We start from the raw sequence: 13,585 nt of genomic DNA on the forward strand, positions 1-13,585 counted from the left end.
TTCCAACGATCGTCAATCTCTTTGCGTTTTCAGCCTCTTTGCCACGCAAACTTCAGGGTTCTGTACTGTTCGCACGTCCACACTTTTCACTCTCACTTGAACTTGGACGTTTCGCTGTCTCTCTCTAACATACAAGCATTCATCAACTGGGGTGGTTTTTTTTTACCGCGCTTTGTACATTTTTTTCGAACTTTCTGTCTTTGGCGACTCAATTTTAATGAATTTTTCGCTTCGAACGATTTGTTTTAATTATTAGTGTTCTTTATTTAACAACTTCTTTTAAATGCACGTAAGTTCGATGCACTATGTAAATGTACATATGTATCTCAATTCTGACACCAATTTGTGGGACTGTTAGTGCAATCCCATTTCTGACACCAATTTGTGGGACTGTTAGTGCAATCCCAATTCTGACACCAATTTGTGGGACTGTTAGTGCAATCCCACTTTTTCCTCCCGAATTTCTAGGCCGTTTTTACTCACAATCAATCAGTTTTATTCAACATTATTTCTTTATACATTTATCTTTTAATTACCTCATAACTACACTCTTCTTATTCGAGCAGCCACGAGGAACACAACCGGTCGACACAACTTGACGCCAAAAAACTCTTTTCTCAATTGATATCGATGGTTTGTCATCGATATCGTTGATAAACTTTAAATTATGCACCTCTGAACTGGTTCAGTACAATCGACCACTTCTCGTCTCTCGACCCATTCCCACATATATGGAATCGGATTATTATGACTTATTCCATATTTCAGGCAATTTAACCTCATTGAAACCGTCTTCGACTTGTTTTGGAAATCTTTTGCTTGTCCTCGTTGATGATCTGTTGACTCCTAGCTTGCGCTGAACTGGTGGTGCACTCAAGCGATTCTCAATTGTGGTCTCTCGCTAAGTTGCATGGTAGAGCCGGTTTCAAGATCTTCGATTATGTAATTTTAAGCGAGAATTGTGTTGTAGTCCGCTTGGCATTGCGACTGAGCTTACGATCTCCACTGGGAGAGTGCGTCTACTTTTTGCCGGGGTATCATAATTAACTGCAGCAGATGATTGTTAATTTAATTCAGCAAGTGTACAGGAATATTCTTCTGCCCATACGTGCGATGGAAACTCATCTTCAATAATCAGAATTTCTGTATACGATCAAAATCCGTAGTGGTTGCCCATTTCACTTTCTTCATCAGATTTAAAGATATCAAAGAGCTAAAAATAGGCCGGAACACAAGTCATTTAGATGCATATAATTTGAATTCAGTTTTCCATTTATTCACTCCAGATGCTCAGTTCGGGGTATATAACGGCCATCGAATTGATTGCTGGTCGCAGTAACATTTCTTTTCGACATAAACTGAAAGGATTATTAGGATTAGTAAACCATAACACTATTAGGAGAACTGAAAGTAAAGCAATTCTAGTGATAAAGAAAAGATAAGTTCACAAAGCACGGCACGCATACACATACAATTTATATAGAGCTGCGCTTGTGTGTATGCACGTAGTAGCAGCGGTTGATCAGAGCCGATCTATATAGGTATCTAATCTTATATATATAATGAAGTAAGTCGACTCGCCGACTTGGGTTTCACCAGGTGAAACAAATATTTCAAATTTCGAAAACCAGATGTATGTCTATTAAATTGTTTTTACATGCCTCATACTATGTGCTATCTCGCTCACTCCACAAACACACGAGCACTCTAGCGCCGCCACTAGCCAACGGCCAATCCTAGCCTTATGCACCGCGTAGTAAAATACGTTCATACTCATATTTTGCATGTTTCTTGTCCGATTTGGTAGTTTGGTAGAAATACATAGTTAGTCTGGCGAATTTGAATGCGAAATCAAAAACTACAGAAGAAAATCGGTTTTTTACAAATTATGGAGGCGAAAGTCGACGTGGCAAAATATGAAAAGATGTATACTCTGCGCGTATACTATGCCAGTGTACATATTAAATTTGGTGACTTTAGCTTTGTTAGTTTTTGACAAAATCAGTTTTGTTTGATTTGCGAGGGCGGAATCGGGCGTGGCAAAATTTAAGAAAAATAGTTTTATGTGATTCTTTTATGTGATACATTTACATACTACATGAGTATACATACCAAATTCGGTGTCTCTAGCTCTTATAGCCTCCGAGATCTGCGTGTTCATACAAACGGACGGACGGACGGACAAACGGACAGACGGACGGCTAGATCGACTCGGCTGTTGATCCTGATCAAGAATATATATTTTATAGAGTCGGAGAAGCTTTCTTCTGCCTGTTACATACATTTTGGAGACTTTAATATACCATTTCACCCTATGAGTGTATGGTATAAAAAGTCCGATTTGTTCAACTCGAGATCTGCTGAAGCAAATTTTATGGTTATTGATTTGTTGTATTTGTCTCTGCCCCGAATAGCAGAATACACCTTAAGAACAATAAATAATTGCCGGAAATCCGTTAAAACAGTTAATTTTTTTTCGCCTAAACAAAGTTTGAGGTTATTTAATATTTTTGTTTGTGCAGTGACATAATAAAACGAAGAAGGGCCTTGGTTCGTGCTTCTCAAACAAGAGCACAGAGAAGCAACCCTTGAAACGGTTAGGTTAGAAAGAAGAAATCTTCGAGCTTATCATACAGATGAACAGAGAAATAAACTTCGAAGAAGAAATGGTTCAAGTATTGATTGGAATTCAGCAGACTTTCTCTATAATTGCACCAACGACTCAAGCTTCCATCGATTAGTTTGCATTGGTGCTATGAACTTTGTCTGCCAGCATTTTGGCACATTGCTGTTGAAACGACTGGTTTGTGCTGCCTTAATGGTGAAGTAAAATTTCCATTATTGGTCCCACAACCAACACTAGAATGACGGAATTTTCTAGCAAACACTCAAAAATACAGTTAAACGTGAACGTGAATATGATCCGCATGAACTAATTCAATCAGTTTAATGGAATCTAGCACTGCTAAATCCAAAGCAGAGGGAAGTCTTTGATACACTGATTAATAAAAAATTTTTGATGGAAATTGTGGCTTTTTTTCGGATGCCCCTGGTGAAACTAAGAAGACATTCCTCATGTCATTGAGTTTAACCACTGAACGTGCGAGATCCGAAATTGACCTTCAAACTACTGAACAACCGACATACAGCATTTCAAAACACTCCGCAATGGCCAAAGTTTTAGTAGCATGAAAAATTGGACGAGTGCAGAATGGCACACAAACGCGCATTGGAAGCACTTGACATTGAAAGATGTTTTTGTGGTGATGATTTTATTATCTGGCGGTTTTCTACAAAACCTACCATTCCAAGATCTATATAAAATCTTGTGACGATATATAAAGAAGCTCCAACTGTCTGTAAGCATGAATATTGCACTGTTAAACTATCTATCTGCTGATGATTTCTCTAAGCAATTGCTGAGTATTGGTAATAGCCGTGTTCCTGCTGACGAATAGAGCGGTTAAATATCATTTCCCCAAAATTTTTCAATTTCGACTCATCAAAAAACGAGCATAATAACAAAGTATTCCCGGATATCATACCGTGAAGACAAGCAATTGACTCGTCATTCGACATTGTGTTGTGTTTCAACACAAGAGCTGAATTCGAATGGGACAATATTGTGGGGGTGTTGTAATAAACATTAGAAAACCTATAATTAATTTTTTTTACTTTTTACAATCGGTAATATAATTTCGTAAGGAACATAAAAACCTAGAATGGTGGTAGTTTGCTTCCGCATTGTTTAAGTTGCTCTATATGTATGTTCACTTACCAAGTACTTATCAAAAAATTCAATCTCAGATTCGAGAACTGTATACTTTTGGGAGTTTAATAGTCCTGTAGGATGAGATGGTCAGCCACATTAGAAGATTAAATTAATAAGTACCGCCCGTATTGGTAATCCCTAAGGACCAAGTCACTTAAATACCTAAATCGCTTAAAAATTATGTTACACTTACCGAACTTTAACAAAATATTTCACGTTTCGCTTTTTTACAAGTAAAACATTTTCAATTTTAAAAAACTTGTAAAGGACGAAAACTACAAGATAGAAAAAAAAGTATAATATTATCTAAAAGAAGTGTTTGACTGTGATGTTTTTTAGAAACGATTTTTAGTAGGTTGAGTTCGAGGGCCTTAATTTTTAAGTCATGGATTGCTTTGATCTTGAACAAAGGACTACTAAGATGAACGATTTTAAATCACATTTTTTTAAATTTTGAAGTAAAGTAATCGATTAAAAAACGTGGTAATTGATTACATTAACCCTTACTTTATTGGCAAAATTACTGAAATGTGTTATTCACAGATTAATTCAGTTTCTTTTTTTATTAATGTGTGAAAATGCTTATTTATTTTATGAATAAATTTTATCGTGCTTGAGTAAGTGTGCCCGTGTCCTCTCTATTATCGACTAAATTAATCGAAGGAAAATATGACGGCTCAATCGTTAGGTTGAACTTAAAAAATATAACAATATAATGAGTGAGAAATAATATAGTGCTAAAACGCCCATTAAGATGAACAAATTTATGTAAAAAAAATCAAAGAAGCTAACATCGGCTATGCCGAAGTTTGTATACCCTTGCAGTCCTTGGTAATAATAATTTTACATGTTCAAAATTTGTTTTCTGCAACTCAATTCATCAATATACAAACAAAACAATTTTACTCTCATATTATCAAATATGTAAATTTCATAGCATACTCGATTTTTATGAAAATGTTTCTTCTAGTTCTTCTAGAGCTATTTTATATAGTGGTCCGATCCTTATGGTTTTCATACTTTTTTTTCCGGGTAATAAGCCCGATAGCCCTTAAGACGGCTGAGTAAAACGCGTACGCACTGACGGACGGACAGACGGACATGGCTATATCGACTCAGCTTCTCACGCTGATCAAGAATATATATACTTTATAATACCCTCTGCAAGGGTATAATGATTTTCTTTAGACAAATTGAGATCTGAAATTGTGAATTTCAAGTTTATATTTTGTAATCTGAAATGGGGAAATTTACTACCTGATGCTAACTTTAATACCGTGAATGACGAAAGCGACAACGAAGAAGATGGTAATATTGAAGTTAACGATAATTATGTACAAGATGAAAGAGACAAAATCAACCCTTCAGTAGCCAAGATTTGCTTTAAATATTCATAAGAAGAAGATGGTAATATTGAAGTTAACGATAATTATGTACAAGATGAAAGAGACAAAACCCTTAACCCTTCAGTAGCCAAGATTTGCTTTAAATATTCATAACGTTGAATATGTAATTAATTTCCATTAAAGTATAAATTAATGAATTCGATTATCTTGTAACCATAGTTTATTGGAATGATTTACAAATATTTATATTTGCAAAACTGTCATTAAAAAGGATTACATATAAAAGCTTTTTGTTGCGAGCGAGCGAGGTATTACTAACTGGTTAAAACTAAAGAAGGCGCCTTTCAATGAATTCAAGTCGACTACGAACAGTGCTCAATTGCACGAAATGATGGCTGATCGGAAGATGAGGAAAAAAGCCATGTGTTCAATCAAACAACCATTTGTAATTGACGGAATGATTTACAAATGTTTATATTTGCAAAGCGGTCATTAAAAAAAATTGGCAAAGCTTTTTGTTGCGAGTTGTATTTCTAACTAGTTAAAACTAAACCAGAGGGCCGGGGCTAACTTCGACCGCGTCAAAGTTTGTATACCCTTGCAACTTTTTTGGTAACTCTCTCATTAACTATTAGCCATCAATGTGGAAGAACGTTTTGTCTAAAAAAGGCTTATGTTTGCGAAAGAATGGCCTACAATCATAGGAAATAACGAAGATATTGATCAAAGTCACTGTTTTCCACCGATCGTTCCTATGGGAGCTATATAATATAGTCACCCGATCTTTATCAAATTCGACGCAGTCATTAACAGATATATTAAACTAATAACTGTTTAATTTGAAAACAATCACGTTAAAAGTAACGAAGTTATTTACAAAAGTCACTGTTTTCGCCCGATCGTTCCTATGGGAGCTATATGATATAGTCGCCCGATCTTGATCAAACTTGGCACAGTCATTAACAGATATACTAAACTAACAAATGTTTAATTTGAAAGCAATCGCGGTAAAAGTAACGAAGTTATTTACAAAAGTTACTGTTTTCGACCGATCGTTCCTATGGGAGCTATATATAGTCCTCCGATCTTGATCAAATTTGGCACAGTCGTTTATGAGCGTAATAAACTTTCTAATATTAAGTTTCACGATAATAACGCAGAAAATAAGGAAGTTATTGAAAAAAGTCACTGTTCGTGACTTTGGGGTTTGTATGGGAGCTATATGATATAGTGGTCCGATCCGGCTGAATCCAAGATATACAACCCCTGCAGTACATACAAGCCTACGTGCAAAATGTAGCTCTTACGGTCTAGGAGGAGTTTGCGTTGATCCAAACGGACGGACGGACGGACATGGCTAATTGAACTCGTCTCGTCGTGCTGATCAAGAATATATATACTTTGTATGGTCGAAAATGCTTCATTCTATGCGTTGCACACTTCCAAATTGCACACGACCAAAATTAATATACCCTTTTTGCAAGGGTATAATAAGGCGCCTTTCAATGAATTCAAGTCGACTACGAACAGTGCTCAATTGCACTAAATGATGGCTGATCTAAAAATGAGTAAAAAGGAGAATTTCTTGCTGATGAAGGAGGAAGTATCGAAGAATCTGCATTGATTCAGTATGTTATTGATGGTATTGAAGACTTTGGTAGGAACAAGTCAACGTTGACGTTAAAAGACTTCAAAGACAAATTGAAATCCGCCGAAATAATGCGAGAGAAATCTAAGAGTGATCAAAAAAAAATGTTCTATGATTTAACAAAAAAATCCAGAAAAGTGAACGTAACTCTCAACCAATGCAGAGGTACAGCCGCTTCTTGTGAAAGTAAAAACCAAGTTAAAAAGGGTTTTGAATGCAACATATTTGGCCAAATTGGCAGAGTGTCCCAAGAAACCGGAAAAACGCGAAGTGAGTAATACACGAAAACTAAACACATCAATCTCACGTATGTATAAAGAGATAATAATCGACCGTTTAAAGATGAATGCTGGAAGTAAATACAATCTTATGTCCGAAAAGACTTATAAAAGAACAGCCAAACAGCCAAAGAAATGTGAGTGCAACATATTATTAATCGGGATTGGTAGTAGCGACGCGGTCAAAGCCATGGGTTCAATCAAACAACCATTCGTAATTAACGGACAAGAAATTAAAATCAGTATTTTGAGTAATTGATCCACAATTTCTTGACGAAGACTTGCTATTAACGCGAAGAATTTTGAAAAAGTGTGAAAGTAAAAATAAATCATGAATAATTGTAAAAAACGTGACAGCGTCGAGTTTAAAACGGAAATTTCGGTGTTGATAAGAATAATTTAAATACATTAAATGTCGACGAGATTGAATTAAATACTGAAGCTAACGTAAGCAATTACGCAAAGAACGAGGTACGCGAACTGATTTAAACTTTTAAATGCAATGATACCCCAATATACTCATATCTATATCTGGTACTGCGAGATTCTCCAATCTTTTTTTCCATCGTATTGGAAGTAAAGTTGCCTGGGCCGTGGAGTATGCAGCTTTGCGGGATACAAATATCGTTTGGACGTAGACCAAGTTCGTCGTCGGGGTCATCAGATTCCACTATATATGGTCTGCTGTTGACCAGATATCCTGCCTCCATAAAAATTGTTTCCAACGTTTCATCGCTGAGATTTGCGTTTACTGCTAAAATTGCTTCAATTGCCCGTTTAAAACAGCCTATTGGTGTATTTGCTGGAATGAAATTCCAAATTATTTTAATATTTGCCATTTTCTTTTTCAAGGCACATTCGTGCAGGTCCTCTAGGTCCTCTTTTCTCGATTTCCTTTTTTGAAAAGTTTCTGTTTTTTAAAATTGTACCAAATATAAGTTCTTTTAAAGCAATAACTTTTTTTGTGGCGATATTTTCGCCAAGCCAAGTGCTATACAGCATGCGCTTTGGGACCGACATAGAACCTAAAAAGTGTAATAAACTTAGCAGATGGTCGTAGATGGCTACCATTTTGAACACGTTGCTAATACTAGCTTGAATAAGATTGAATAAAGTAGGTTATAGTTCAGAGAAGTTAGTATAAGGCCCAAAACCGTACTTGTTAAAACAACATACTTCAACCACATTTATTTTGCTACACATGAATAGACAGGTCACAAAATAATTTTTATACCCTTGCAAAAAGGGTACATTAATTTTGGTCAGAAGTGTGCAACGCATAGAACGAAGCATCTCCGACCATACAAAGTATATATATTCTTGATCAGCACGACGAGACGAGTTCAACTAGCCATGTCCGTCCGTCCGTCCGTCTGGATCAACGCAAACTCCTCCTAGACCGTAAGAGCTACAGAGCTGAAATTTTGCACGTAGGCTTGTATATACTGCAGGCGTTGTGTATCTCGGATTCTGCCGGATCGGACCAGTATATCATATAGCTCCCATACAAACCACAAAGTCACGAACAGTGACTTTTCTCAATAACTTCGTTATTTTCTATGTTATTACCGTGAAACTATATATTATATATGTAAAGTTTATTATATTGATTATGTTTATTAACTAAAGTATTATAGACGATTCTGAGTTGTTAGGTTACAATACATTGGTTTTGTGAAATACAACTGAGAACAACTTTAATTGAGTTTTGCGACAACTTTCGACTGACAACTTTCAACTGACAACTGACGACTTTCAACTCTCAACTGCAACTGACTACCGTCGACTCTCGTTCCAATTCGCTCTCTCTATCTTCTTGTAGACGCTCTCTCAATTACCAGGGACGGGCATAACCTTTCTGATCTGCACAACACCTCTTCACATTCGGCCCTCCTGATCATCATCATCTGTCCCAGATGATTCCGGATCGTCATTGTCAACAACGTACCTCCACAGCTTCATATTGTCGGAACTTGTGCTGGTCTGATTTGGTCCTTCCACTTGGGCTGCTTTGCGTACATCATAGCGGCCGTTCCTCTTTATCTTAGTTACCTCATAAGGACCAAGAAAACAACTGGCCAACTTCCGGCCCGCGACAAACTGGGTTCGCTTGATTGCGACGAGATCACCCAACAAGTACCCATGATCCTGCTTGCGTCCTTTGTCAAAGTTGCGTTTGTAAGTCATCTGTGCTTCTAATATATTCTTCTTGGCTTCGTCACGCAAACTTTCTCGCTCAGCATTAAAGGTATTGATGAATTCTTCGTTGATTAGACATAATACTCGATCTCCTGCTTGTGCACACATTTTCGTCCCAAACATCAGCTCGAATGGTGAAACTTTTGTAGATGCGTGGACCTGTGAGTTAAGAGCCTTTTGAACCTCTGGGACATATTTGTACCATTTGCTCGACTCTTCTGCAGACAGCTTCGATATGACGGCCAGTATGGATCGATTCACGCGTTCTATTTGCCCGTTGCCTCGAGCAACTCCAGTGGTTGTAAGGATGTGTTCGACTTTATTCTCGGCGACAAATTCTGCAAATGCGTTCGACAAAAAGGCAGAACCTCGGTCACTTATAATACGTTTCGGGAAACCAAATATGTGAGACCATTCTGTCAGCTTTTTTATGACTTCATCGTGGCCTGTTGACTTCGTGGTAAAGAGCCACACGAATTTCGCAAATCCGTCTACCATGGCAAGGATATATTTGTACGACTTAGACGTGGCATCCATCGGCCAAATGGTCGATATGCAGAGTATGCAACGGGGTGTCACCTTTATCAATTAAATGCATCTGACCTTCTTGCTTGCCAAGTTTTTTTGCTGTGAATTATACAACGGATACAGTTATCAATAAAATTAGACACTTTACGCTCTAAATGAGGGATCCAATACTGCTGACAAATCGAATGCATTGTCTTGCGGGTAGCAAAATGGCCAATTTCGTGTGCTTCTCGAATTATTTCAGTCTCCATCTGTTTTGGCACCATGATTAAATCATTTCCATCTATTGCTTTGTACAGTACACCGCCTTTGATCCTGTAATTCTCGTACGACTGTTGATTGAGAATAGTTATCACAGCCTTAATGTGGTTATCAATACCTTGCGCCTTTTTGATGCGTGCCGATACCTCCGTTGATATATTATAAATTGATTGTGGATAGCGGCTCAGATGATCCACGTGCAGCATACTTTTTCCTGGTTTGTGAATAATATCGCAGGTGAAATCTTGCAAATACAGCACATACGATGTCACCTCTCTTGGAACGTCTTCCTTCTTTGTCGTCTGCTTGAACGCTGAACAGTCCGTCACTAATATAAAGTGCATCCCAATCAGGTAGTGCCGGAACTTTCGTAGAGCCAGATACATAGCTTTGGCTTCTAATATGTAGCTGTGACGTTGAGCTTCGGATTCGGTCGTTTTTTTACTCCAAAAGTACACCGGGTAAAGTTTATCTTCAAAACTTTGGAGTAGCATCGCTCCAAAACCATGCTTTGATGCGTCTGTGTTCAACTCGGTGGGAGCATCTCTCGAGTATAGATGCAACAGTGGTTCGCTCGTTAGCAACTCCTTTAGCTTCTGCAAAGATTGTAGTTCAGCTGTACCTATATAAAATTTTACATCCTTTCGAAGTAAATTTGTTAATGGTCTTGCGATTTGAGAGTAGTCTTTAATGAATTTTCGGAAAAATCCGGTGAGTCCAAGAAAAGACTGAACTGCTCTAACATTTTTGGGCGTTCCAAATCGATTGACGGCATCCGTTTTTTTCTTTGCCTGGCCAAATCTTCCCACCGCAAATGATGTGACCAAGAAAGTTAATTCGCGACTGTAAGAAACTGCATTTTTTCCATTTGATTTTCAACTTATACTGTGCAGCCAACTACAAAAGCTTCGGTGTCTTCTCTAAGCAGTCTTCAGCGGAATGGGCATACACGATTATATCGTCCATGTACAACTGCATTATATTATCGTTGATTAAATTTTGAAAGACATAATTGACAAATCTTATAAATGCGGCAGGTGAATTTTTTAAATCCAAACGGCGTCTTATTGAATTCGAAAAGACCCTCTTTTGTTACAAATGCTGTTAGGTATTTACTGGATTCCTCCACCGGCACGTGGAAAAAACCATTTTCCAAATCCAGAACTGAATAGAATGTGGCCGCTTGAAGCTTTTCCAGAACTTCTTCTATCAATGGGACTGGAAAACGATCAGACAGGGTCATACTGTTGAGTTTTCGATAATCAATGCAAATCCTTGGTGTACCATCTTTCTTTTGAACAACAACTACCCGACTAGCCACACTCGATGTTGATTTCCGTACTATCCCTTGGGTCAGCCATTCGTCTACTTGATTTTTTACTGCTTCTGCCTCGCAGGCAGACAATCGTGATGGCGACTGGTGAAACGACTTCATTGTTGTTGCATCCGGAATAATTTGAAGTTTAACTGGACATTCCATCTGGGTTTGTTTCGGCTGCTCTTCTATGCTTTCTATTAATTCGCGAACTGCTTTTTGATAGATTGTTGGTGCTTCGTATACACTGGCAACCTCAAAGACGTTGTATGAGCCTGCAATGCATTCCTTATCTGAGTCTCCAACGGCGTCACCCTTCGAAAATGTGTATTCCCCATCGGCGTATGTGACGGTGAACTTTTCAACGAAGTCGAAACCAATTAAGGCATAGTCAACGTAGATTCGTTCCTATGCACTTCGATGTTTGGCAACTGTTTCGCAGTGCTTTCCGAGAGGATTGACTCATCCGATCCTGTGTCTACAAGCAAGTCAAGCAAAACCCCATTTACAGAAATTTTTTTAACTCGTCGACGATTAACTATATTGCGGACTTTAAAATCTCCACGAGTATCCTTTTTATCGTTTCCAACATTAAGAGGGCAATTCCTAGCAAAATGTCCATTCTCATTGCACTTAAAACATTTTGTTTCGCCCAAGCAATCTTTTATTTTGTGTTCAGCTGATCCGCATTTAAAACAAAACTGCCTTTTTGGAAGCTGCGTCTTTGCTACATCTGTTGTGGTTTTAAAAATACTCCTTGGATCGTTCTTTGCCAGTTTATCCACGATTTCATAGGCTTCCTTTAGCTCCTTAAAGGTTTTACATGCATATAGACCAACTTTGAATTCGTTCTTAAGAAACAGATTGTCGACGATGTATCGCAAAACAGCTGACTCTTCTACATCCCCATCGGAGGCGATCTTTCTCATACTGAGAATATACTCCTGAATCGATTCCTGTTTATGCTTTTTCCGTTCTCTCAACAGTTGGTGGACTTCAGCGCTACTCAACTCGCACTCAAATTCTTCGATTAGACAGCTTTTCAAATTGGCATAATTGTTAACACTTACTGATTCCAAAAACAGTTTGGCAGCACCTTTCATCTTGCCTCTCGCCTGTGCGTACATTTGCTTTTCGTTAAGCTCAAATGCATCTGCATTATACTCGAAAACTTCAAACCATTTCCTTGGGCCGGATCCCTTAAATTCTCCAACAATGTTTTCAAGGCAATTCGATGCCATATGAACTTGGCTTTCTCGCTGCTCGTCGACTTGTATTTTATTTGCATTTCCGCGGCGTTAGCCATCGCTTGTTCCGCTTCCACTGTTTCAATTTTGTTCATTAGGTCAAGCGCTGTTTCGGTTTCTGCTTCTGTGATTTCTTCGCTCGCTGTTTCGATCACTGTATCGGTCACTGTTTCGATCACTGTTTCGGGCACTGTATCGATCACTGTTTCGGGCACTGTATCTATCTGTTTCTTTCTTTCCTCTTTCGGCTTCTGATGCTGATTTTTTGGCGGCAAAAACGGTGCTTTTTCTGCTGACGCTGGCGCCACATCCACGGCGTTTCGCGTTTTCCTTGGCGTTTTCTGAGACTTTGACTTGTAAGGTGGTGTGCGTTCTGTCATTGGGTAGTTTGTCTGCTTGCTACGGGTTCAACTTTGTCCACTTTCCGTTCTCCTTACACCTCTCCTACACTAGGCAACGATTTTTCAGAACTCCCAATCCAACTCAGAACGGGACGAGTTTGACGACACAGTTGTAACTCCTAATCCAACTCAGAACGGGACGAGCCCCCAAATGTACAGTTTATTATATTGATTATGTTTATTAACTAAAGTATTATAGACGATTCTGAGTGGTTAGGTTACAATACATTGGTTTTGTGAAATACAACTGAGAACAACTTTAATTGAGTTTTGCGACAACTTTCGACTGACAACTTTCAACTGACAACTGACGACTTTCAACTCTCAACTGCAACTGACTACCGTCGACTCTCGTTCCAATTCGCTCTCTCTATCTTCTTGTAGACGCTCTCTCAATTACCAGGGACGGGCATAACCTTTCTGATCTGCACAACACCTCTTCACATATATTAGAGAGTTTATTACGCTTATAAACGACTGTGCCAAATTTGATCAAGATCAGATGACTATATCATATAGCTCCCATAGGAACGATCGATCGAAAACAGTGACATTTGTAAATAACTTCGTTACTTTTAACGTGATTGCTT

The 13,585-nt window shown here is 38.2% G+C and overlaps 1 protein-coding gene and 1 long non-coding RNA gene across 2 annotated transcripts; both read right to left on the reverse strand.

The window, feature by feature from the left end:
• Positions 1-828: 828 nt before the first annotated feature.
• LOC137579804 (uncharacterized) lies at positions 829-4,119 on the reverse strand. Its single transcript, XR_011032892.1, has 3 exons — positions 3,966-4,119; positions 3,779-3,910; positions 829-1,358 (listed from the first exon to the last, which is right to left on the reverse strand). It is a non-coding gene; the product is annotated as an uncharacterized lncRNA (long non-coding RNA).
• A 4,803-nt stretch (positions 4,120-8,922) lies between these two features.
• On the reverse strand, positions 8,923-12,276 carry LOC137579806 (uncharacterized). The gene is made up of 4 exons (XM_068293616.1): positions 12,079-12,276; positions 11,149-11,704; positions 10,076-10,654; positions 8,923-9,581 (listed from the first exon to the last, which is right to left on the reverse strand). Exons 1-4 carry the CDS (start codon positions 12,274-12,276, stop codon positions 8,923-8,925), a joined length of 1,992 nt encoding a protein of 663 aa, XP_068149717.1.
• Between the last annotated feature and the right edge of the window lie 1,309 nt (positions 12,277-13,585).

This window comes from Drosophila tropicalis, unplaced genomic scaffold (genome assembly GCF_018151085.1).
Source record: "Drosophila tropicalis isolate 14030-0801.00 unplaced genomic scaffold, ASM1815108v1 contig_789, whole genome shotgun sequence".
NCBI lineage: Eukaryota > Metazoa > Arthropoda > Insecta > Diptera > Drosophilidae > Drosophila > Drosophila tropicalis.

Excerpts from the sequence above, each read along its gene's own strand:
- LOC137579806 (XM_068293616.1), bottom strand. The coding sequence starts at position 12,276 with ATGAGAAAGATCGCCTCCGATGGGGATGTAGAAGAGTCAGCTGTTTTG. Across the intron at positions 10,655-11,148 it reads CGTGCCGGTGGAGGAATCCA|GTACAGCTGAACTACAATCT; the intron begins GTAAATACCTAA and ends AATTTTATATAG. Across the intron at positions 9,582-10,075 it reads GAATTACAGGATCAAAGGCG|AATTTGTCGCCGAGAATAAA; the intron begins GTGTACTGTACA and ends ACGCATTTGCAG.